The sequence below is a fragment of the Nicotiana tomentosiformis genome, chromosome 7 (assembly GCF_000390325.3).
Source record: "Nicotiana tomentosiformis chromosome 7, ASM39032v3, whole genome shotgun sequence".
Lineage (NCBI taxonomy): Eukaryota > Viridiplantae > Streptophyta > Magnoliopsida > Solanales > Solanaceae > Nicotiana > Nicotiana tomentosiformis.
The window spans coordinates 66,493,422-66,519,236 of NC_090818.1; the positions used below are offsets into that span (position 1 = coordinate 66,493,422).

At 38.6% G+C, this 25,815-nt stretch overlaps 1 protein-coding gene and 1 long non-coding RNA gene across 2 annotated transcripts; one reads left to right on the forward strand and one right to left on the reverse strand.

Moving 5' to 3' along the window:
• Positions 1-6,495: 6,495 nt before the first annotated feature.
• LOC138895723 (uncharacterized) lies at positions 6,496-8,793 on the reverse strand. Its single transcript, XM_070180445.1, has 4 exons — positions 8,678-8,793; positions 8,259-8,552; positions 7,852-7,981; positions 6,496-7,386 (listed from the first exon to the last, which is right to left on the reverse strand). Exons 1-4 carry the CDS (start codon positions 8,791-8,793, stop codon positions 6,496-6,498), a joined length of 1,431 nt encoding a protein of 476 aa, XP_070036546.1.
• Positions 8,794-16,160: 7,367 nt separating this feature from the next.
• LOC138896511 (uncharacterized) lies at positions 16,161-19,733 on the forward strand. Its single transcript, XR_011409807.1, has 2 exons — positions 16,161-16,427; positions 19,424-19,733. It is a non-coding gene; the product is annotated as an uncharacterized lncRNA (long non-coding RNA).
• Positions 19,734-25,815: the final 6,082 nt, after the last annotated feature.

The following is a 25,815-nucleotide window of genomic DNA, read 5'->3' on the forward strand; positions in this document are numbered from 1 at the left end:
TAGACTCAACTCAGGTGCTCAAAATGATAAAACTAGGCGACAATCAAAGACAGATAGGACTGCATATAATTGCAATAAAAGGCTCAAGTAACCTCCACACACATAAACAGGAAAGCACGCAGACTGATTTCTGGTTAGGCAGTAGACGATATTAAGACGTGTAGGAATTGTTAAGTCCTAAAGGCATGATTTCTATATGATTCTGGATCCCAATATTATACAGGTAGTGCTGCAATTTTTGGACTATCGTATGGGTAGATTAGAGCGTTATAAGTCCTATAGGCATGATTTCTAATTGTTTACGTAAATAGACAGTGAAATCGTCAATAACATCTTATGGGCAGGTTTTCTAGTGATTGACAATTGGCTTGATTTTATAACACTTTATTCCTATAGACATGTCATCTAGGCGGGGTAGTGTAATGAAAACAACGAAAATAGTCGATTAAAAGATTAGAATCCTATAGTCATGATATCTAGATGGGCAGTACAATAAGAGTAATAGAATCAATTGACCAATTGATTATTTGAAGTCCTATATGCATGATATCTAGGTCAACAAAGCATACGTTATACATGCTATAGGCATGGTGTCTAAATGTACAGTAGTTACATTGAAATGATATGATAAATACTTAGACTAATATGCTTGAACAGTGTACAAGGGAAGTGTGCATAATTCCTATAGGCGTAATTTCTATTAGTGCAATATACCAAACGAAATAACAAATAAGGCATGCTGAACGAAATAGCATATATAACACATATACCCTATAGGCATGTTTTCTACCCTTTCATGCAAATACTATTAGAATACCCCAACCTCTTTTCATTAATCTCCCAATTATTTGTTATTACAAATTATTACAGGGCCAAATAGGATAATAAAATAGTTACAGACTTAATAGGGCAGCTACAGGCCCAAATACAGCATACCCAAGGCTGCTTCTGGGTCTTCAACTGAGCCTGGAACCTTAGGGGATGAACATGCCTAGACTCCAGGCGGCTATTAATACGCTTTAGTTTTGAGTACCAAACTAGCCCAACAACTAGGCCCAAACCTTAAGACGGCTGCCTTACTTACCCATGGAATACTAAATAGCCATAACAACATAAGTGACAAGCTTGGTACAAGGCCAACCAAACACTTTAAGACTTAGGAGTTTCATCCCTTAATGCTATAGCTAACAGAGAGATCAGGGATTTTCAGACAAAGATACACAAATAAAGGTTACACAGAATCCCTTATAGGCACATATGGTATAAACAAAAACAAGTTCCCAATGACAAGTTTGAACATCATAAGCTAGCAAACTATGTCAGATAGAATTTAAAAGCAAAACATAGTCCAGAATGAGCCTCTAGGACTTCAGACAATTAACATGAGAATCTAGCAAAGTTATAGACAAGGACAAGTGGATGACAGTTTTCACATGAAGGCTTTTTTAACGCGAGAGCCTAAGGAGAATGTGGTCACAAATAGCATAGCAATAGGCTAGTGGGAATAGTTTACAACAGTTGGAAGCATATCACTTAGTTGAACATGAGATTTAACATATTGAATATCAATCGTAGTATAAAGGTTCAAAAACAATACAAGAACTCATGATAAGTGAAGATGTTTCAACTCCAGATTAACAGGACATGCAAGCACTATGTCTTAACCACATATAGGGGAAGAGGTAGATATTGAATATCATCCTAGAAGTGTTAGGCAATATTAATGAGCACAAGAGTTAACAAATCAGTGAGCACACATCAAATAGGAGGAAGTATGTTTAGCTAATGACATGATCAAGAATTAACTTTGGGGAAGCATTAAGTTGCACATGAATGACTCAACAAGAATTAGAACAGGTTCGGGGCATGATTCGACTCTTCACAAGAGTACAGAATAAGGCAAGAAGCTAAACTCAGAATAAGCAACAGTAATAAGCATTCGAATACACACATTAGAGCAAACAGGCTTAAGAAAACAGAATCGAGGCAACAAATAGGCAAATTCAATGGCTAGAAGGTATAGAGCCTCAAGAAGAGCTTCAGAGCATACAATAGCATGTTGGTTCATAAAAATCTCAGAGATATAGATATGCAGAACGGGAACTCAAACAGAAAGAAAATGAAATTGCAAGAGTCATAGATACATTACCAGTTACAGAAGAACAAATAAACAAGAAGAGTGATTTCAGCAACACTTCAGTGTTAATTGCAAACGAATAGTAGAACCCGAGAATCTCAGTGTGTTAGAGTTCCCAAGGGTCTCAAATAAACCCCGGGCAGTGCTCCCACTAAGAAAGGTTCAAGAATCGAGTTCCGTGGCCTTGGCATTCTGCCGGCCAAATATTGAGCCTCAGAATAGTGTAAGACAATAAAGAATCAGGAAGACAAGAGTAGTTTTTTTTAGCGATTGGAGCCTTTCCCAAGAGTAAATTGGGGAGGGGTTTATATAGCATCAAAATTAAGTACCCAAATAAGGACAGACAGTCAACTAAACACAAAATAAGGAAAACATAGCATGGAAAATCAATTTGAATCAATTTAGGGGAAATCCGGCAAACCCCAGTTTAAAACGAAGAACAAAAAAATAGTAAAGTCTCACTGAATCGGACCCGTAGGGCCTGATAGTGGGTGTATATAGACGAAATATCATCTAAATCTCGAAGGTCTGGAGATGGTTGCTTGATTTAGGACCGTATATTTGCCAAAGATAGGCAAGTATCATGTGATACCAAAACCATGTAAATAACGGAGGAACCGAGCATATATGGAATGAAAATCATAGAGAGATTCCATATCTAAGCCGGAATTGGAGAGGATTGAGGTGGCGGCTATTAGGTTTGAGAAGAGGAAAAGAGGAATAGAGGGAGTAGAGGCGGCATAAGTAAAGATGGGTCTTTAGAGTTAGAGGGCAGGGATACATGGAAAGGGGTTAGTTTATTAGGGGCCATTGATCATTTCAGATCAACGGCCAAGATAGAAAGGGAGCGGGGCGGGTCTTTTTGACGGGTCGTGACCGGGTTAGTCACAGGGGTCGTTTGGATTGGGCTAATGATTTGGGCCAAATTTGGTCCGAAATTAGCCCTATGTTGGGGGCTATAAATTAAATATGAAAAATTGTTTTAAAAATAATTTATAAAAAAAATTAATAAATAATAAAAATATAACTTATGCATTAAAATGATTTAGAATACTAGCTTAACATTATTAAATATAAAAAATACTATCTTAGTATACATAATATAATAAATACAATTATGTATAGAATATAGGCTATTATTGTAAAATTATGTAAAATATCTTAAGCAATACAAATATAATTATATAAGACAAAGTAAAATATTATGAAGCATATATATGAATACAAATAATAAATTTGGATGATTAAGTCATCATAAAATAATTTAAAAGGATAATTAATAAATAATTAAGTAATTAAAAATGCAAAGAAATTAATTTAAAGCTCTAAAAATTATGGAAACTTATAGAGAATACTTGTATAACTCTTGTAAATTAAGTAATGATGTAAAATGATATTTTGAAGGTATATATACTATTTGAAAAAAATATGAGGGCAAAATTAGGTATCAACAACTGGTCATCTTGAGCTGGGACCTTGGGCCCGCTACTGGGTTGGCTGTCCCCATAGAGTTATAGTTCGGTATGCTGCTAAGAAATAGTTCCACGCTGCGGTGTTTGTCCCTACAAAATAAAATGAAATACACGCATACTAATATATTGTAATGCAGAATATATTAAGATGCGATGTAAATGATGTGGGAATGATAATGCATGGCTGCAGGCGAGCCGTTATTTGGGATTGAGATGATGGGATACTTGATCCTGAATTGATTTGTTAGCCGGGGTGGGTACCGTTCCGCAGGTGTCGGAGCATTTGAAAATTGTCTCCGCTTGTTGGGAGAGCTTGATTGGTAAAGCGCGTCCCCGCTTGCTGGGAGAGCTTTGCACTGAGAAATGTGTTCGCTTGTTGGGAGAGCTTGATTTGTAGAGTGTGTCTCCGCTTGTTGGGAGAGCTTTGCACTAAAATGTAAAGTATTCTCCGCTCGGGAGTGATCGAAATCATGCCTAAAGCTACATGAACAAAACGTTAAAACATTCAAAGTAATAGCGAAATGAAATATAAGCATGCTCAAGAGATACTCTTGACTGCAAAGCTAGGTAGCGGCCATTAATTGGCAGAACATTGGTGACAAGGTTTGCCATTGTCTATTCCGGCATCCGTGATTGATGGAGTGGTACTGTGGATTGCTTTTCGTTGGTGAAGTTTGCAGTTTGCTATATACAAGGCTCCAGTTGGCGAAGTCGATATTCGATTTGTACAAGGCACTCCGATTGAATGAGCTGACAGTTTGCTATATACAGGACTTTGATTGGTGAAGCCGACGTGCGATTTGTACAGGGTGCTCCGGTTGGTTGAGCCGATGGTTTGCTATTTACAGCACTTCAATGAGCGAATCTGTAGTGCAATTTGTACAGGGTTCTACGATTGATTGAGCAAACAGTTTGCTATTTACAGATTTCTATGTCAGATGTCTGATTTCGAAGCACCTGCAAAGGATTCAAGAGTTAGCCTTAGCTGCACTAAAAAATTTAAAGTAAAAGGAGGAGAGATAATCTTAGGCAAGTGGCGGGTCTGTCATTTGCCCCAGTGTGGTCCCAACAATTCTTTACTCCATAGTGTCCCTACACTCAAAGAAAACTTCTTAGTAGGGGGGAGTTGGTTTGCGTTGACTGTGATATTGATTTGCCCCCGCCTTTGACATGATTGTGCCACGAAGTTTGGTAGATGGAACATATTACTTTATATAATTTTTGAAAATATTTTGAAAATACTTGTTTCTTTTAAGGCAAACTCCGTCGTCCCGGATTATGACATGTTACGAAAAGTTCTCTACACGCGAATGTATCTCTTAGAGAAATTCATCCCGTTGATGTCGATCTTCTATGGTATCTCTAACAATGCGGCTACTTGTTGTTATGACTGCGTCCTAATCAAGGCTAAAGCATTACAGAGGTTTCCTAAGGTTATGACCGAACCCTTTCAGGTTGCCTACGTATCCAAAATGGAATCAGGTCTGAACGTAGTTCGTGGGATAATGATGAAATATGATGAAATGACCGAGCCTGACTCAGGCAACCAATATATCCAAAATGGAATTAGGTCAAAATGTAGTTCAATTACAATATATGCAAAATGGTGAAATTAAGTAATGAAAATGGTTGAGTCTGACTTAGACAACCTACGTATCCTAGTGGAATCAGGCCAGAACGTAGTTCAATTACAAAAGATGTCTGAATCCGATGAGGATTGCCTGCCTATTCCTTTTTGAGGAAATTAAGTCAACGTAGTTCTTGAATAACATATAAAAATGACATTTGGTTTTTCTATTAGAATAGAAAGGGGGAGAGAAACCAAACCCTACGTGGGTTTCCTACGTATCCCTCCGTGGGAAGTCAGGTTGAACGTAGTTCTGTCACATCAAAAATCCTAACTCTATCTGTCTTCAGGCGTAATATCTCTTGATTGCGTCTGAGTTGATAGGCTTCATGTTGACTCTCCCATCAATTTCTACTAAGATTAGAGCTCCACCAGACAGTGCTTTGTGGACCACTTAAGGACCTTGCCAATTCGGTGCAAACTTCCCTTTAGCTTCTTATTGATGGGGAAAGATTTTCTTCAGAACCAACTACCCCAGCGTGAATTGGCGCGGCTTCACTCCTTTGTTAAATGCACTAGCCATCATGTTCTGGTATAACTATCCATGACATACTTCATCCATTCTCTTCTCATCAATGAGCATGAGTTGTTCTTGCCTGATAGGTATCCACTCTGAATCGTCTAATTTTGCTTCTTGAATGACTCTTAAGGATGATATTTTGACTTCTGCGGGTATCACTGCTTCGGTGCCGTATACCAACATGTATGGCGCTGCCCCATTAGATGTTCTCATGGTAGTCCGGTAACCTAATAAAGCAAAATGTAACTTCTAGTGCCATTGTCTGTGATTGTCCACTATCTTTCGCAGAATCCTCTTGATATTCTTGTTATGTGCCTCGACTGCCCCATTCATTTGTGGTCTGTAAGATGTGGAATTGCGGTGGATGATTTTGAACTTCTCGTAGATTTCCCTCATGAGGTCACTATTGAGGTTGGCAGCATTGTCAGTGATGATAGACTTTGGTATCCCAAATCTACAAATGATGTTGTTCCTGAAAAAATCTGCCACTACCTTCTTTGTGACGACCTTGTAAGTAGATGCCTCGACCCATTTTGTGAAATAGTCGATGGCTACAAAAATGAAATGATGTCCGTTTGACGCTGCGGGCTCTATGGGTCCTATCACGTCCATGCCCCAGGTGGTGAAAGGCTAGGGTGAACCAATTAATTTAACTCATTTGGTGGAACCTGGATAAAATCTCTATGAATCTGGCACTGGTGACACTTCTGCACATAACAGATGTTGTCGCTTTTCATAGTCATCCAAAGTATCCAGCTCTCAAAATCTTCTTGGCTAACATGAACCCGCTCATGTGGGGTACGCACGTCCCTGCATGTATATCTTCCAACAGTCTGGTTGCTTCGGCGGCATCTACACATCTCAGCAAACCTAAGTCTGGGGTCCTCTTGTACAAGACTTCCCCGTCGAGGAAAAAGTGGTTTGCCAACCTCCTGAGGGTTCGCTTTTGACCATTAATAGCATTTTCTGGGCACTCATGGGTTGCAAGGAACTTCTTGATGTCATGATACCAAGGTTGACCATCTGGTTCTTTATTCACATGGAAGAAATAAGCATGTTGATCCTTGATTTTTGTCTCGACGGGGTCAATGTAGTTCTTGTCTGGATGCTGAATCATAGATGATAAGTTCGCAAGGGCATCAACGAACTCATTCTGAATTCTGGGGACGTGCTTGAACTTAATCTTTGTGAACTTCTTGCACACCTTCTTCACGTAGTGCAGATACGACAATATCTTGACATTCTTAGTTGACCATTCTCCTTGGACTTTGTGGATCAGCAAATCGGAATCTCCTATGACCAAAAGTTCTTTGATGTTCATGTCGACTGCCATTCTGATTAAAAGGATGCATGCCTCGTATTTAGCCATATTATTGGTATAAGGGAATTTTATCTTTGCTGATGCTAGATAGTGTTGTCCAGATTCTGAAATCATGACTGGCCCAATCCCGACTCCTTTGAAGTTTGCTGCTCCATCGAAAAACATCCTCCGCACAGGGTATAATTCTGCAATATCTTCCCCGTCAAATAGTACTTCTTTATTGGGGAAATACGTGGTAAGTGGTTCGTAATCCCCATCTACTAGATTATCGGCGAGGTGGTCGGCTAAGGTTAGTCCTTTGATAGCCTTCTAAGTTATGTACATAATGTCAAATTCGTTGAGGAGAATTCGCCATTTAGCTAGCTTTCCGATAGGCATTGGCTTCTGAAAAATGTACTTGAGCGGGTCGAGCCGAGATATCAAATGCGTGGTGTATTCCGAAATGTAATGCCTTAGATTCTGAGAAATCCAAGTCAGAGCACAACAAGTGTGTTTTATCAAAGTATACTTAGCCTCGCATGGTGTGAACTTCTTGCTTAAGTAGTAGATGGCCTGCTCCTTTCTCACAGTTTCCTCGTGTTGCCCCTACACACAGCTGAAGGCATTGTCCAAGACTGACAAATAGAGCAATAATGGTTTCCCTGGTTCAGGGGAAACCAGCATTGGCGGGTTTGAAAGATACTCTGTGATTATGTCGAAGGATTTCTGGCACTCCTCCGTCTATTTAGTGGCAGCATTCTTCTTTAGCTGCTTAAAAATGGGTTCGTAGATTACCGTGGACTGGACTATGAAACGACTGATGTATTCAATCTTCCCAATAATCTCATGACATCTTTCTTGCTCTTTGGTGGTGGTAATTCCTGGATGGCCTTGATTTTCGATGGGTCTAGTTCTATTCCTTTTTCTGGTTACAATAAGACCCAATAATTTTTCAGTGGGGACTCCGAACACGCACTTTTCTGGATTCAACTTCAAACTGTACCTTCACAAGCGTTCGAAAAATTTCCTCAAGTCGTCCAAGTGATCTAAATTCTTTCGAGATTTTATGATGACATCATCCACATATACTTCGATCTCTTTATGAATCATGTCATGAAAGAGGGTCGTCATGGCCCTCACGTAGGTTGCACTGGCGTTCTTGAGACCGAACGACATAACCCTATAATAGTAAACTCCCTAACTTGGTGAAAGCTGTCTTCTCTTCTTCTTCCTTGTGCATTAAGATTTGGTGGTATCCGGCGAAACAATCCACAAACGACTGTAGTTCATGCTTGGCACAATTGTCGACGAGAATGTGGATACTTGGCAAGGGGAAATCGTCCTTTGAACTAGTTTTGTTAATATCCTGGTAATCTACACATATTCTGATCTTTCCGCCCTTTTTGGGCACCGGGACGATGTTTGCCAACCAGCTTGGATATTTGGTGACCCTTAATACATTTGCTTCTATTTGTTTTGTCACCTCTTCCTTTATCCTTAGACATAAATCAGGTTTGAACTTCCGGGGCTTCTGCTTGATCGACGGTATGGTAGGGTCAGTAGGTAGTCGATGCGAGACAATGTCGGTGCTTAATCTTGGGATGCCATCATAGGACCATACACGTCGTTGTACTGCCGGAGGAGCTCAATCATTGTTTCCTTGTGCTCGGTTTCTAGGTGAATGTTGATTCTGGATTCTTTCACGTCTTCTTCGCTTCCAAGATTGACTACTTTCATTTCTTTAAGGTAGGGATTCTTTGGACTCTCCAGCTGTTTAATCTCCTACGGGAGATTGTCTCGCATCATACTCTTAACATATTCCTCATAATCCGGATCGTTGCGCTCAGCGGTTTCGTTACATGTCATAATCGCGGAATGTAGTTTTTTATTGGTTTGTTTACTGAAAATAAAACTAGGTATAAATAGAGCAGTAAAAATAAAATTGCAATATTTAGGAAAATATTCTTTTTATTTCATTAAAAGGGGAACGTTTTAAGTGTTCACAAGAGGCAAATGACAAAAAGGTACCGACATGGTACAAGCCTCAATTGACCGTGCTCTTTCAAAAGAAAACTTTTACAGTTTCATACTACCAAGACTCCCGACGAACCAAAGATAGACTGATAGTCTGTGTCTTGATGTCAGTTCCTTCACATCATTCTTCAATCATATTCATGAACAGCTTCCTCATCCCGTCGATGATATCATCTTCAGGTGTTGAACTCTGTCCCGAACTTGCAAAATGCTCTGGCACAAAAACCTTTTTCCCAAAGATAACAATGTGAGTTTTACCTTCCGGAGGCTGATATCCTATGCCAACCCTTCCTTTCTGTCCATTGTGTTTAATTGGCTCTATGATGCCATCTGACTTGGCTTTCATGGCTTTTTGGGATCTGTATGGCGATTGCATTCCCAGATTCTATTCAGTCTTATCTTCCTCAGTAGTCTGCATGATTTCTATAGCGTGGAAGGCGACTCCGTCTAGTCCCTCAATTAATGGGAGAGCATACTCCAAATAGGCGGAGTGACCCCACTCGCCGTGGACCATGATATCCTAGCATCCTCAATCGAATTTTATACATTGGTACAAGGTAGACGGCACGACCCCTGTCATATGTATCCAGGGCCTGCCTAGAAGCAAATTGTAAGAAGAGGAGATGTCCATCACTTAAAATAGCACTAGAAAGTCGACCGGCCCGATTTGCAAGGCTAGATAAATTTCCCCAATAACATCCTTTTGCGAACCATCAAAGGACCTCACCCTTACGTGGCTTTCCTTGACCTCCCTCAAATGAATTCCCAACTCCCGCAGGGTGGAGAGCGGTCAAATATTGACTCCCGACCCTCTATCGGCCATCACTCAAGATACCACTTTGTCCCCGTATTTGACAGTGATGTGAAGAGCCTTGTTGTGACTTGTGCCTTCGACAGAAAGTCCGTCTCTTGTAAAAGTGATCATATTTGCTTCTACCATTTTCTCAATTGTCACGGCCAATGCCTCGCTGGTGGTGTTACTTAGTACACTTACCCCGCTTAGTACTTTCAACAAAGCATCCTTATGGCTGTCAGATCTCATCAGTAGATCCATGATGGATATCTGCGCTGGATTTTTCTTTAACTGTTCTTCCACAGAATACTCTTTACTCGACATCCTTTTCCAAAACTCCGCGGTTTCTAGGTCTATTATGTTCCTCCATGGAATTTGTTCTCTCCCCGGATTTCCTCGATTGACCTCTTCAAGGGCGTAGCATCTCCCAGACCTAGTCATACCATGGGCTGCGCCAGAGTCTGCCATTTTGGATTTTCCCTTTTGCTGATAGGTCCATGGGATGGTTTTATATTCCCGATCTTCTTTACCCTGAGTAGCATCGGCAGGTTGCTACGGATAAGTTTGAACTATCATTGTAGGCTTTCGTTGTACTGTAATGATGGGAGCCTTTTGAGGAGGGATCCTTGCGGCTTCTGCATTCCCTATAGTGATAATAGTTCCCTTCAGGTCATATTCTTCGTCTAATGTGATCATGTTGGCTCCTTGGTTTCGATGATTTGGTAATGGGTTACAGTTAATATTAGGCGGTACTGGAGTGCACTGGATGGCTTCGCTCTGAATTAGGGTTTCAATTTCATTTTTCAACTCGAAACAATCTTCAGTATCGTGCCCTGGTACATTGGAATGATACACGCATCTCTTAGTGGCATTAAAATATTTGAAAAAATGTTGAGGAACCCTTCCCTCGATTGGGGTGTATCAATCATGCTCTTCTCAACCTTTCAAACAATTGGGACAGAGGCTCCACAATCGGGGTGTAGATTCTGGGACCCCTTTCTTCAAAATTGGGATGAGGACGTGGTGCATACACAAGTCGGTTTTGGTGAGTAGTGGTTTAGATAGGAGCAAATAGCCATTGTGGGTTTTGGTTGTTGTTGGCTCGAGGAGTGTTGTATTGTGGTTGAGGGTGGTAGTATGGTTGGGTATTATAGACTGGAGCATAAGTGGGTGGTGGTGAGTGGTTGTTTGTGGAGTACGAGGTGCTTCCATAAGATAGTTTAGTTTGATAGTAGGGCACGACTGCTGAGACTTCCTCTTTCTTTTTCTTCCCACTATTGGTTCATCCTGACTAGATGGCCTTGCTGGCCACTTGCAGTACTGCCATAGAGTGTACCTTACCAGATTTTATGTCCTCTTCTAAGAAATCTCTCATCTTAACCAGCTCTAGGAACTTTTGACCTATCATTCCCATCATCGTTTCAAAGTATATTCCCTCTTGGGCTCGGATGAAGTACTTGGTTAGTTCACTGTCGTCCAGTGGCGGTTGTGCCCTAGAAGCCTCCGTCCTCCACCGTCGTGCATATTCTTGAAATGACTCAAATGGTTTTTTTCTGCAGGTTCACCAGCACGAACCGATAAGGAGTGATCTATGTATTGAATCGAAAATGGTACATGAAGTCCTTTGCCATATCTTGCCAAGTTCTCCAATTTTGCGGGTCCTGTCGGGTATTCCAGGTGAGTGCTTCTCCCGTCAGACTCCTTATAAACAATTTAATCCTTAGTTTCTCATTCCTCCCCACTCTGACCAACTTGTCGCAATAAGCCCTTAAATGTTCGTGAGGGTCCCCCTGTCCCATCAAAGGTATTTAAACTTTGGGGGTTTGTATCCTACTGGCATATCCACATCTGGGTGAATACACAGGTCCTTATAGTCTAGGTTTTCACTTCCTCAGGCAACTTGGAGACTCTTCATTTGCCTTCTCAATATTTGCAACTGCTCAGATACCGACTCTTCTTCCTACGCCTGGCCTCTCTCTCCATCTCGGCGTACTGATCGATCTCATAAGGCACCATGATTATGATGGGTGCTGTAAAGGTAGGTTCGATAACGGCATATACATGGGGCACGTACCGCTCGTGAGTAGTGGCATGTGCTGGTTGGTAGTGAAAGTGACTCTGTCACGAGGATAGGTATTTGCATTAGTGGTAATAGGCGGGTTTTGTGATGTATGAGGATATTTTGGTATTAGGGAGTGTGAATAGGGGATTTGGTGGGTTAGCGAGAGTTCCTGGAGGTATGACTTGAGTGGTGGGGGTTGAGGTTGGAGTGTCGTTCTTTTGGCATGATGTTGGAGGAAAATGATCCGAAAGTGAATCCAAAGAAGGGAATTTGGGTGGTTGAGGAAGTGTTGTCATGCCCAGGTGCACCAAATCTCTGATATGTTGTACCTCCTTGCTTAAAGATTCCATTTCTTGGGCCATCCTGGCCACCTGTTCATCATTCCTAGTGTTGCCCTTTTCCTCCGATTGCCCCGGGTAGTCAGCTACGACCAGAGCATGTTTAGTTGGGTCTTCTGCAGCTGGCATCATTCCTTTAGACCTTAGATTGTATGGTGGCTCGGCCAATTTAGTCGACGCAAACCAACTTTCTTTTTTGGGGGGTAATAATAAAGCAAAAGAAAATAAGAAAAAAGAAAGGAAAAAGAGCAAGAGTCAGTCTCTTCATTTTATATGGGCAGAAAATCACATAGAGCAGGCAATTTGTGCATTACAAACTAGCATGTTCCTAAAATTCGCAGGGACCTCTCATTGCTGGAGGTAGGCCTAATTCGCGGATGTTTGACAGACATTTTGACTTGACACATTTAGATCCAAAGAAATTTGTTTTCATTGATAATTTGGACTGATACAACGGGAACAAAGATTACATCATAGAGTTGCATGGGCTTAGACAATTTTCCCTTTTGGAAAGTAAAAGAGAGAACTGGGGATAAAGGTACAAAGTAAGGAAAGGAGGGGAAATCAACCAATTCTAATAACCATCCCCTGAGTTTCTTCCTGTACCCTTCTCTTCTTCTGGTTCCTCCTCCGGGTCTTCCTCAAACTCTTCCTCATCATCATTGAATTAAGACTCCTCTTCTAGATCTTCTTCTAGTTCTGTGCTTGACTCTATTTGGATGCATTCTACTACCCGATCATCCTCTTCAGCCGGTGGCAACATATGGTCAATGCATCCCGAGACCACCTGACGATGCATTGATGTGGTCACAAGATAATGTGGTAGGATTTTATGGTAAATCTGCAAAGCAACCACCATATTCTCTAACCAAGCTATACCCTCTCTACTCGGGCGGGCCAGTTCTTCTTCTTCGTTAATCTAGTTGTTACCAGGTCATTCCACTCTTCTTGCAGTTTCCTTGTCCTGGGAATTGGAATCTGGCAATTGTAGTCATCCTCTTACAGCATCGTCCTTGTCCACAGAGGCATATCTTGGATCATGCCAAATTGTCCGAGGACCCGCAGAGGTGAGTATGGTTGAATGCCTTCTAATCCGATCAACCCGATGAAGTACTTTTGGGGAGTTCTCAAGATTGATCTTCCACCTAACCAAGAGAGTTTCTAGTTGATCCATTCTCCTGTCAGATTGGTCAGTGTTTCCCTCCATTCTTCTTGCCCATGTGGGGAGATCGAGTGTCTTATTCTTTCATTATGGATGCAGATCATATTATTGACACCCACGGAGTAGTCGACAGTGGCGTCCCACTGGAAGAAGTGTTCAGTATCCCAAATCTGAAGCAGCAAGCTGCATCCTTTGAAAAAATTGTATCCCCGTTCACATGAAGATAAGTCTTTCAACATCTCGGCCAATACTATCAGCACCAAAGTAGCTTGAAGATTGCTGCGGAAGATTTCCAGGGCCACTAGTTATAGGTTGATGTTGATACATCCCCTTCGCTGTGGGAAGACCAATAATCCCAACAGTGCCATTGTGAAAGTGATAGGCCTGAGACTCTCCCACGTTTCCAGGTCACATTGGAACTCCCCTGAATACCACTCGTAGCTTTCACGGTGCCCAAATCCGTCTAACATCTGGTCGAGGCTCACACCTCCGTCCTCAATACTTCTGAGGCTTCTGCTAATAGTAAGACCTAAAGCATCCAAGAACCGATAATCGGGCATTATAACTGGCAGCATTGGCTTTCTTCCATTGAATGGAAGCTCCATAAAACTTGTGATTTCCTCCAATGTCGGTACCAACTCACAGTCGGTAAATTTGAATAGCACTTTAACTAGATCCCAAAATTCTATCAACAAGAGAGTGAGTACTCTGTCTGCTCTGATGTTCATCAATGCAGTTAATATCCCTAAAGGCATCCGAACTTCATCTCCGTGTTCCCGAGGAATATTCTTCCACCACTGTTTTAGCTTATGTGGTGCTCCCATTACTATGCTAATTTCAAGGATGTTCTGGTTGATTTCCATTTTTCTGAGGTGGGTAGAAGAAAAATATTTGGCTAAATGTTTGCTTCGGATCTGTAAATGTCTTGTCAGGTTTGTTTGTCTTTCCACAAAAATTATGTTGTTGGGTACATGACCCCGTTGACATCAGGGTGGCTTTCCTAATTGTGTGTTGGTGCCTGAGACCAACTCACCTAGGGTTTATGTAGTATGACGTATTTTACTAGAGTAGAGTGCTTCCAACTTTTGAATTGGACTGAGAACTGCGAAAAGTTATGTCAGTTAACCTAGCAAAGCCATTCTCAGAAACTAGAGAGTTTTGAAAAGAAGGTTCGGAGGGGTGTAAAAGACAACCCTCGCGTGCCATTGTGTGTGATAGTGTACGTCCAAGATTCGATTGGAAGAGATGTGATGACATTGTATATAAAGCAGTAACAAACAAGGATGTAGCAGCAATATAGCAAAGTGAGCAGACAATTGTAAAGATCAGATAAGGCATGTAAGCATTTAATTCCAATTTCGATCATAATCAAAGCAATGTAAAAAGAAATCTAGAAGCCAAATTAGTCTAAATCTGCTAAGGTAAGAACCTAAGTGTGTATCCCCAGTAGAGTCGCCATGTTGTTGCACCCTAATTTGCACTAGTCAAGACAAGATTCAACCTGTGATTTCTCTGTTATTGATGAAAGAGAGTCGCCACCTAATATTTAAAGGTATACTAGGGTACCTATTTGATTACTAAGTCATGCTCTTATTATTAGTCTGCTATCCGGTGAGATTATGGGTAAGGGTTCTTATTCTTCTAAGGGAAAGGTGTTAGGGACCCCTTAAAATCTACCTAAGGTAGCTCCATAGGATTTAGACTAAGTTTGGGATCAATTATTTGTAAAATGCTTTGACTAGCGATAGGGAATGCTGCTTACTGTATACCTAAGTATGATATTAATAGAAAGAATGCGGGGTCCTAAAGGGATATAATTTTATGAAGAGGTTCATAAGAGATATTAAAAGAGTCTTAAAATTGACATATAAGTGGTCTAGATTTTATAAGTTTATAAAAGAGATTGAGTTATGAAAATACTTTGATTTGGGGGATAGTTATTTACATAACTCTAAAGGGACGGTTTGTAAGAAAGTGAGCCTATAATTACCTTAGATTTTGAGAGTTTTCAAAGAAGAGGTTATTTGCCGAAAATTTCTTAAAGGCGACAGTTCTTGAAGTTCTGATTTTCCTTTTGAAAATGAAGTAGAGATCTGATTTCCATTTTTGAAATAGAGCTGTTGTTTTGCTAAGTGGAAAGATGGGTGAGTGAAAAATATAATAATTTGTGAGCAGATTATAATTAGTGATTACGGATCTACTTCTAACTAATTTTTCTTTTAAATCCTATATTATTTAAGGCTTGCCTAAGTTTATATGATATTAAAGTATAAAAGAAAAGCATGAGATCTAATATATGAGTGTTATATACATGATATATAAACAACAACAAAGACATATACTACTAGAAATTGGGTTATGGTAATGCTTTTTATTGCAACGGATCAGTAACTGTTGCTATAGACGGTGTATTGCAACGACTTTAACCGTTACCAAAGATTATTGGAACTACAGGGATACTTTAGCACCCTAACCGTTGCAATAATATAAAAACCGTCACAATAGATGTTTATATGGCAACAATTTTCATAACCGAGACAATAATTCTATCTACGGTAACGGTTGGATAAAAAATTTTTGCCATCTCAACGGTCATTAATTCCCAAAGGAATTTTTCACCCAATTTTTCTACATCCGCTAAAACTACAGGGGCCCAAAATCTGATTTTATATTTTAGTTTTTAGTTTTTATATCTAATAAAATACTCTAAACCCCAAATTTTAGTACAAGCCCCACTCACAAAATTAAGACCGATTCTTCGATATTCTCTTCCAAACCTACACCTCTGTTGGTTCTTCCAGAAATTACTAGGAGATTAAACAACCATCCATCACTGGCGGCAGCGGCGTCGGCGTGCTAATCCTTTAGGGTTTCTCCAAATCTTGTTAGAGTTTATGGTCAGAGAATCGAAAGACAAGTTGGAAATCGAAGAGCTCTCATTCTTTCTTGTTAAACTTATGAATTTCTTCCTTCCTTAAAGTGGTGAGTATTTTCTACTGAAGCTTCGAATCTACGTTAGAGATCTATTAGCGTCTTTCTTGTTCAAGTTTTTACTTAGTCTTTCTCTTTGCTCTTGCTGTCATTAAGATGTTGATGTCTGCTAAATATGACAAACAATGTTGATGTCTGTCACTCGTTTATGAAAGATTGTGAGTTCCCTTTGAATTAGTTTCCATTTCTTCATAGCCCCATTTTTCTTTTCCTTGGTTTAGGTTTCTTGAGTTAATTGCATTTTTGTTAAAGATTACATTTTGGAGTTTTCTTGATTTATGGGGTGTCTATCTGTCATTTTGTTCGGTGGAGTGAAAATCCCTTCTTCCGTTTTAGAAACTAAAACGATGGTTCATCGATTAGGTTGTCGGTGGTCAAAAGTAGAAAAGAGGTTTTAGCTAAGCTCACATTTCTTGGATCTTTCTATTTTAGTAGTTTTCAGTTATAAAAGTTATAGCGAGCTAATGGCTCTGGAGGCTCAGCTAAAACGTTCAATGTGACTCAATTGAAGACTTTGTATGAAGGAGCCAATAGTCTATCTAATTAATGTATAAGCATATGTTTACGATTTGCTGACCTGCTGACACTTCTAATGACTATCGAAGATGGTCTGACCAATTAATTTAGCATTGAGACAGTCGTAAATCTTATCTTTTTCCCTTATTTGTCATAGTCTGTCATTGAGAGGCCAGAGGGAGTGAACTTTGTTGAGATATAGTTTCTATGTTACCTCATCGTAAGTTTTCTTAAACTCTTTCTAATATAAATTTAGGATAATCAAATTATAAAAATTTCAGTTTTACTATTCCTTGTTACCTGATTCAATTGATTTTATTTTTATTTTTGAGATTATTTGAGCGATGTAGTGTGATTGAATGGAGATTCAACACACTGGTGCATGTCTTCTGATTGTGCTTGAAATTGTGAATTTCGTTGAAATAACTAGAAGCTACGACCTCAATTATTTTTTATGTGAAGCTCTATGTCGCTTGCAGGTTAACTAAAATCTGATTGAAATAACTAAGCTACGACCATAGGGAACTTCTATGTTTCTTAGACAGCCACCTTCCTACTGAAGTGACCAACTTGAGGTTTACTTGATAAGTATGTTAGGAAAGTTCATCTTACTTTTAGATTCAAGCATTAAATTGTAATAGTTAGTTCAAATGCTGGAAACATTATCTTTAGGTCAATACATGTCAAACTGTCATACTTGAACTTTGAATCTATATGTTTATTAATCATATGTCATCTAAGTAACTGATAGACATAAGAGCTCATGCCTATATGACCTAAAATATTTAGAAGGATGTTTAGTTGTTGATAATGTGTGTTGTTGTGTGATCTGTTTTTTGCGATCCTCATACCTTCTTGGGAAATAGCTTACTGTCAAAATGAACTTGATCCCATATGTGTAATACCTGGCCAAATAAAATGCCTACTTAACCCTTCAAATTAAATATGTGAAACTCATTCTCTCTTTTTTGTACATATTTTAACATATAAACAAGTTTGAGCCTAAGTTATTGGGTTTATATGAATATGTAACTAAAGCACTGCATTTGCCTTTAGTAGTGGATGATGAGGATATTAAAAACAAAAGTAATAGGCTTTTGGTAAAGCTGAAACAGTGTTGGGATCATGAATAGATAAGCTAATGTTTCTTATTTTGAGTCCAAAACAGCTTCTACAATTGAGGAACAATGTTGTCTCCGACTGTTGCTAGGAAGCAATGAACTTATTGATAGAAGTTATCCTTCACTCATTTATCTTTGCTTGCTATATTTTACATTTCCATTTAGTATTGTTTTGCCCCCCAAGCATATACAAAATACCAAGAGATATTCATTTGTTTTCTTACCTTAATATTCTGTTCTTAACTTACGAATGCTATCTGGCTCTCTTTTTTTTGGTCTTCTTGTGTATACATGTATGTTCATATTCTTTTTCAGGTTGTAGGCCTGACAACTGTAGCTTAATATTTTGACCTCCTGTTGATAAGCAATTTTTGTTTTTGATGGTGTGCTATGCATGAGCTCATGTTGTGCTCTAAACAAAACATATTGATATATTTGTCAATAAATAAACAAATGCTTATGGATTTCCTTTTTGCTGTATAATTTATCTTACAATGCTACTGGTTTGGTAATAGTATCCTTCTTCATCTTCCTGATTGAGTTTAATATGCCTTCTCTTTCAATATGATTATCTTTCGGTCATCTATTACACGTAATTTATATAAGATTTGCATGGTCGACTGACCTAATTTCAGTTTAGAAGTAAATGTAAATTGTTTTGCAGCTGAGGAAGTTTCATATTTCATGTACATGTAGATCTCTGTAGTTGAGTCCATATCTCTCTGTGTAATCTCCTCCATTTTTAATTTTTTTGGATAATCTTTATGGCATCTCCCTTTTTTTAATCTATATCGCTCTATAGTTGAGACCATATCTCTGTGTATCTCTCTGTGTTCCTTCATTATTTTGGTATTATGTTGGAATTGAGTTGCTTTAAAATGGAGTCGGAGGTTTTGAGTACTAATGTCATTTGAAAATATAGAACCTGTCAGTTGTCTTATGGAGATATTGAAAGTTAGAAAATAGTTAGCTTCTTCTTTGGGATAACAAATGATTAGGATTATTTATGTATGGCATAATGATATTTTGAGCAGGTTAAACTTTTTGGGATAGTCGTAATTACAAAGGAGACTCTGCCGAAAATTTTAAGAATTTGGAGAGTTCAAAATTTTTTGAGTTGTCAAATTGGTTATAGTAAGAGACTGGAGCAAGTCTTCATCTCTTGTTAGCCTCTTTACTCTTCAAATGGGTTGCTTGTATTTTAGCTTGTTGTTCCTCTTACATAAGGAATTGTGACAGTAAATATAATTCAACTTTGGTAGGTAAATCATCGATAACGAATCAATTACCTTGTGATTCAAATGTCTCAAAATTTTCTTTGTTTAATCATTTATTGATCGTCATTTGTAGGTAGGGATTGCAGGTGAAAGCAGTGATGAAGACCTTACATGAGTGTTGTTGATCGTTGCTAGACTTTCTCATTATGTTCTAGGGTATTTTATGTCACGCCCCGAGTCTGGGGGCGAGACCGGCACCCGGTGCCTCACCTATCCTTGCGTACCACTTGCGACTAAGAGACTCTGAACATGTAATGTCATACTTTGGCCATGGGCCACATTACAAGATAATGTGCGATGCAAAATATAAAATTGAATAGAGACTAACGCTGACTAAATGTCAACATAAAGTTGGGCCGGCAAGGCTGCCATAATTACTACAATTGACAAGCCAACAACATATACGTAGAGGGCCTACAAGCCCAACATATTGCACTAACTGACAAGATATGTCTACAAGCCTCTACTGATGGATGTACTGTGATCGGAACAGGGCCCCGACCTACCCATAACCTATTTACATATATACACAAGATGTACACAAAACTTCTAGACCCGGCAACTCGGAAGGACGGTGAGCTTACCGATAAAGCTGAACTCGGGCAACACATACTGAGGAGGTTTACTCGTGTGTCTGTCTGAATCTGCACACATGAAATGCAACGCCCCCAGAAAGGGACGTTAGTATGAAATAATGTACCGAGTATGTAAGGCAATATACTGAAAGCTGAAACTGAACTGATAATATAATAACTGAAAGCAACTGGGGGTCAAAGATAATCTGAAGGTATGTTCACCTGCTGATACTGACTCTTTCTCTCAATTTAGTAAGTAAAATAGTTGTCCGGTCTTATAAGGCTCGATATATATATATATATATATATATAAAACTGCTCTGCCGTAGTAGGCTTGCTCATAGGCGCTCGGCCATACTAGGCTTTGTATCTCGACCAACTGGGCTCGCTCATAGGCGCTCGGCCACAGTAGGATCGGTATATAACTTACCATCTGATCAGAGGTTGCCCAATAGGAGCCTGCCCATCGATTATAGCTCGATGGTAATGAAATTACTATAATACTGTATCTGTATACTCTTTGCTCTCATGACTGGATAAAGGAAATACTCAAATGAATATGAAGTCCTGATAAAGAGAATATTGTAACTTACAAAACTAGAAAAATATACGTAAATTTCGGGATATGAATTTTTCTTTATGCTCCGTTATCAAACTCGTGTAATTACGAGATCATGCCAAAATGAAAGAAGGGCTTAGCCTTAACATACCTGGAGTGGGAAAAAATCCGTATGACGTTCGTGGAAAAAGGTTGCACCGTGCTCCGTTAGAATCGTAAAATTTTACGTTGCTAAAGTTTCAATAATTCTCGTTGGGTTGGTTGAAGAATCACGTTGCTTAATATAATATTTGGAATCTGATTCAAGTGTTTGAAAATGAAAAGTTGAAAACTCCTAAGAATGGCCAACGTTTCCTCCACTTCTAATTGTAGTGTTTGAGAATGAGATTTGTTGAAAGTTTAAATGAATTCACTTCTGACGGTAGAATCTTTGGTATGGAAATGTTAAAATCTAATTGTAGTATCTTGAGAATGAATTTGTTGAAATTCATCAGAATGACTAACGTCCCCACTTGTCATTGTAGTATCTTTGTATGTAAATTCTTTGAATTGAAATGCCTTGTATTTGGCATATTAGGTTGCCACCTAATAAGAATGACTAAGAATCATTCCTTTGAGATGTGGCTTGTTGGCACGTGGGGAAGGGGTGGGAAAGTTTAATCTTTATCCACTTATTAGGTAATTAGGTAATGTCCTGTTACCCGATAATTAACCAATTACCTGCATAATTAAGAATTGTCTCAAATTACTTAAAATTTTACTTATTTTTAATACACTTTATACATCATACTATCATGGTCATATGGTACTTTGTATGGTACTAGTTCATAAATATCGGGTATTATTGCTCGGCCCGTATATTATCCAAAATCGACAACTTTCAATGAAATTCATTTTCTTTAATTCGTGTACCCTTTATCTTTCGTGGCACTTACTTATTGCTTGTTATAAATAGCATAAATATGCTAACCTCAAGATAATCTCATCTCCCGAGTCTATGTCAATTAACTGAAGACGAAACTTTAACGTACGAGAAATGCGAGATGTAACATTTTAGTTTAGAACTTTTTGTATGCAAACTCATCTATTTTAACTTTGAATTATTGATCAAACAATGTATTCATATTTTGTTTTTGTCTATGGATAAAACTAGTTGGATATTTTAATGTTATTTTGTAGTTTATATAAGTTATGGTGTATAAACTTTTGTTGCATGGGAAATATTCCTCATTCTGAAACTATAAATATATGAAATTACTTGACAATATAACTGTTGTAATAGACCTAGCAACAATAATAACATCCCCTAATAACTGTTGCAATAGATCACAAAAACCGTCGCTATAGCCTTAAAATAGCATTGGCACAAATATATTAGAACGGTTTATAACTGTTCCACAGATTGATGCAACAGTTTCATAACCGTTATAATATTCCTATATGGGAGCGATTTTGCAACCGTTACAAATAACCGTTCCAATGACCTATGGTAACGCTGAATCCCGGAACGAGTCCTAAACCGTCTCAGTAGCCCTATAGGGTCGGTTAATGTATCTACTGTAACGATTTTAGAAGGGTTGCCATAGGCCTTATTTCTAGTAGCTAACATTAATTTAAACTAACAGAAATAGTAAACTATACTAACGAGATAGTAAGTGATAAAGAGTTGAGGGAAAGAGGACTGGACTTTGTGATTGGGCCTCAAGAAGGTAGGCCCAACAGTGAAGAGATGCGAATACAACTGACTTTGGCTCCTCGACGAGATGCAATAAGGCTGGAATAGGGCCTGAGTTCATGATGAACGCAGGGGCCCAAACAGATGTACATGTCAAAAATAAGAAGGTCATTAGACATATATCCAATATATTCAGCGTGTTCTAACTACAGATCATACTTTGATGCATATGACAAATACACAAACAGATAATTAAAGCAAGAATAAGATTAATATGGTAGAGAAAATTATATAATAATGTGGTGGCTTTACTTAGTAAATAATTCACATTGGAAACCTTTCGTTGTCATTAATAACTAAACCTTTAAAGAACTTGATGCGTCAATGAATTAGGAGCTAAAGAGGGAGCCCCACTTAAGGTCGATGCTCCTTTTGGATCCCCCGACACTTCAAAGTTCCCAAGGGACTCAAGGCCCAGGGCAATACTTGTGCCGGAGAGGGTAGCCCAACCTAAAGTCGAATTCCGCTCCTAAATACCCTTAATCACTGACGACATATTTTCCTTACGGGTTTAAGTTCCAATGAGGTCCTTTCAATAAAAACTAAGTACTAAGGTATTACCTACCACAAGATATATACTTTCCTCTTAATGAAAATAATACAAGAGAATACAGATTACTTTGATACTTAATAAGGAAAACATATAAAGTAAACCTAAAGCGGCTGACTTCAGAATACATATAGATAAAAAATATTTCATAATCATATTGTTGCAGGAATGAATCATTAAGGCATAACATATTCAAATTAGTGTCAATAGCATTTCTTGGAACCTTAAAGATCATCAATGCAAATTCAAACCAATAGTCATGGTCAGTTATTTTTACAGAGAGGTTATCAAGATCATGGGATTAAGCTCTCATCGTGACGACGAATTCACAGGTTCAAACATGGCACCCCTAAGGTCTCAAAAGGGTCATGCTTCTAACAGTATTAGCAAGTCAATGTATTCAGATAATATCAACAAATAGGCTTCATAAGGTTTGAGAGTCAAGTTCAACTTCAGGTTAACAATAAGGAGGATGGCTTGAGAGTCAAGTTCAACTTCAGGTTAACAATAAGGAGGATGGCTTGAGAGTCAAGTTCAACTTCAGGTTAACAATAAGGAGGAGGGCTGAGCATAACTTAAGGTAGAACATGATGTTACAGAGTTAAGCAAGGAGGCTAGCAACATTCAGTTAATTGTTCATAGGCAAAATAAATAAAATAGTGATCGCATGTAGGTAGAGGAACTTTACACATTATAGAACCAATTACATAACTAAATCAACATATTGGTAAAAAAAGGAGATGGAAAACATTGCATCAAAACAATTTCAAACTCAAACATAAATCTAGTTCAACATATAGGTATGAAGTGATCATGCTTCAACTCCTAAAAGGGTCACTTGATTATAACATAGTGTCTAAGTCCTTTTTTCATGGAAGATAAGTTAAATATAGATGCATACAAACTTTACAAAATCAACAAGGGCTCAAAAGATTAATGACAGGGATGTACTGCACAAGTTTTGAATTGCACATGTATATGAATATCTCAACATGATTATGGGAGAAACGAACATAGTTATGCAATAATTATCAGTTGACTTTATCCAAACAAAATCATGACTTACATTAAGGGGAAGATAACTTAACCTTAACAGAATATATATAACAAAAGGGTTCAGGAGAAGGAGACATGTTGATGCAAATAAGATAGTTTCCTATAACAGCTGAGTATGATCATGAAAAGGTCATAGTGATAGCCCATATATCACCCTCAGAGTTAGTAAATATAGATGTAGAGAAGGAAAGTATCTAATCACTTAAATTCTTTCAACTTAAGTGACATGGACATATTGAATTTTCAGGAGTATATCAGTTAAGGTTACCAAAAAATGAAATCAACCATAAGGCAAGTAAGGTGCAGGGAAACAAGATGAAGTCTCAACAAAATCATCAGTGAAGGGAAAGGCATGAAGTTTAGATGAGCATGATTGGTTCAATAATAATGATAGCTAAAACAAAGTAAAAGACTATAGTAGTAACTCAGTAAAATAGTTGGACAAACACAAGCAGAGACACTTCAAGTTTTGGTTCAATGTTAAAAGGCAAGGGGATATAAGTCATCTTAGTTCAGGTTTCATTTCAGTCATAACTATCAGGTAGTAAACTCAGCTTCCAAAATTCACAAAATTACAGAAGTGCAATAAGATAGAGATGAGTTTAATGCAAGTCACTGAGAACTATGAAGTTTGTATTGAACATAAACATGTAAGAATTCAGGCATGGAGACTGTAGGAAAACTCAGAACAAAGATCAACAATTATCAATGACTTAATCGATTATCATTTTAGAGAATCATAACAGAACAAGCTGACCATAAAAGGTTGTCAAACTAACAAAGCATAAATATTAAACATGTCAAACACATACAACATAATTATAATCTACAAAACTTAACTAGACATATCTAAATCATTCAGAGAGATGAACAAAAGAAAAAGGGAGAGAAAGATGCTGACCTTCTTAAGGGTAGCAGACCAAACGAGTTCTTTTTGTTGCTCAAGATCCCAGAACATTCGATCTTGAACCAGCAAAAGAACTCGACAAAAAAGAGAGGACACAGTAAGAAAGCTAAGACCAGAAACCCTAATGTTCTTAGTGTCTTTGTGTGCTTAGTGTTCGTGACTGTATGTGTATTCAGTGTTAGGTTGTTGTTGATGAAAATATTAAAGGCCCTATTTATAGTGCTATTTAAGGCCTTAGAGTTTCAGATTTCAAACTAAGATAGTAGAGAGTGACGATGAGTTGATGATGTGAGCATAGTCGGTTAAAATCAGAGAGAACAGAGGGGAAATCAGCGTTTGAGTTTACTTGAGTGGAGAGATATGAGAGGCTGAACGTTGAAGCACAAGAAACCACCGGTCAGAACCCTAATACCTAGCGGTCATTGCATTCGACCTCTGGGTGTCGAATATCAATAATGTATCCAGCTAACATCCAATACTTGCTTTGATTAGAAAGGACGGAAGAAAATCTAGCGAGTTGAAGTTTTATATCTGGGGTTAGGGTTTAGATTTGGGAGATTTGAAGTTCGATGATGAAACAAGCAAAGATTCAGTGAGAATCGTGGATATGGGGGACAAATGAGATGATTTGAGGTTAATTTCACGACCTTGCACTAATTTATGCAAGGTCTGTTGATTGATGGAGCTAGGGTAGGCGAGAGAAAACAGATAAGAAAGGGAAATAAGGGAGGCTGGGTAGGTGACAAACGATTTAGGTTTTGGGGGTATTGGTGCGTTTCTAAGGTTAAGCTTAGGAGATAGGATATGGGCCGTTGGATCTGGTGATCAACGACCCTGGAATTTTGGGCATTTAGGATTTTTTAGAAAGAATTTTAATGGCCATTGGATTATGAAGTTCGAACGGTGGAGATGGGGTCTTTGGGCGGCTGTTTTAAAAATCAAAGAAAAATCAAGGATTAAATAGGAGTCGTTGACCAAATGGATCAACGGTTAAGATGCATGCGTGTTTATTTGTTTTGTGAGTGATAAATGAGGGTGACGTGGCACAATTTGGAATGAGATGGGTATTTGGACCGGGTCAAA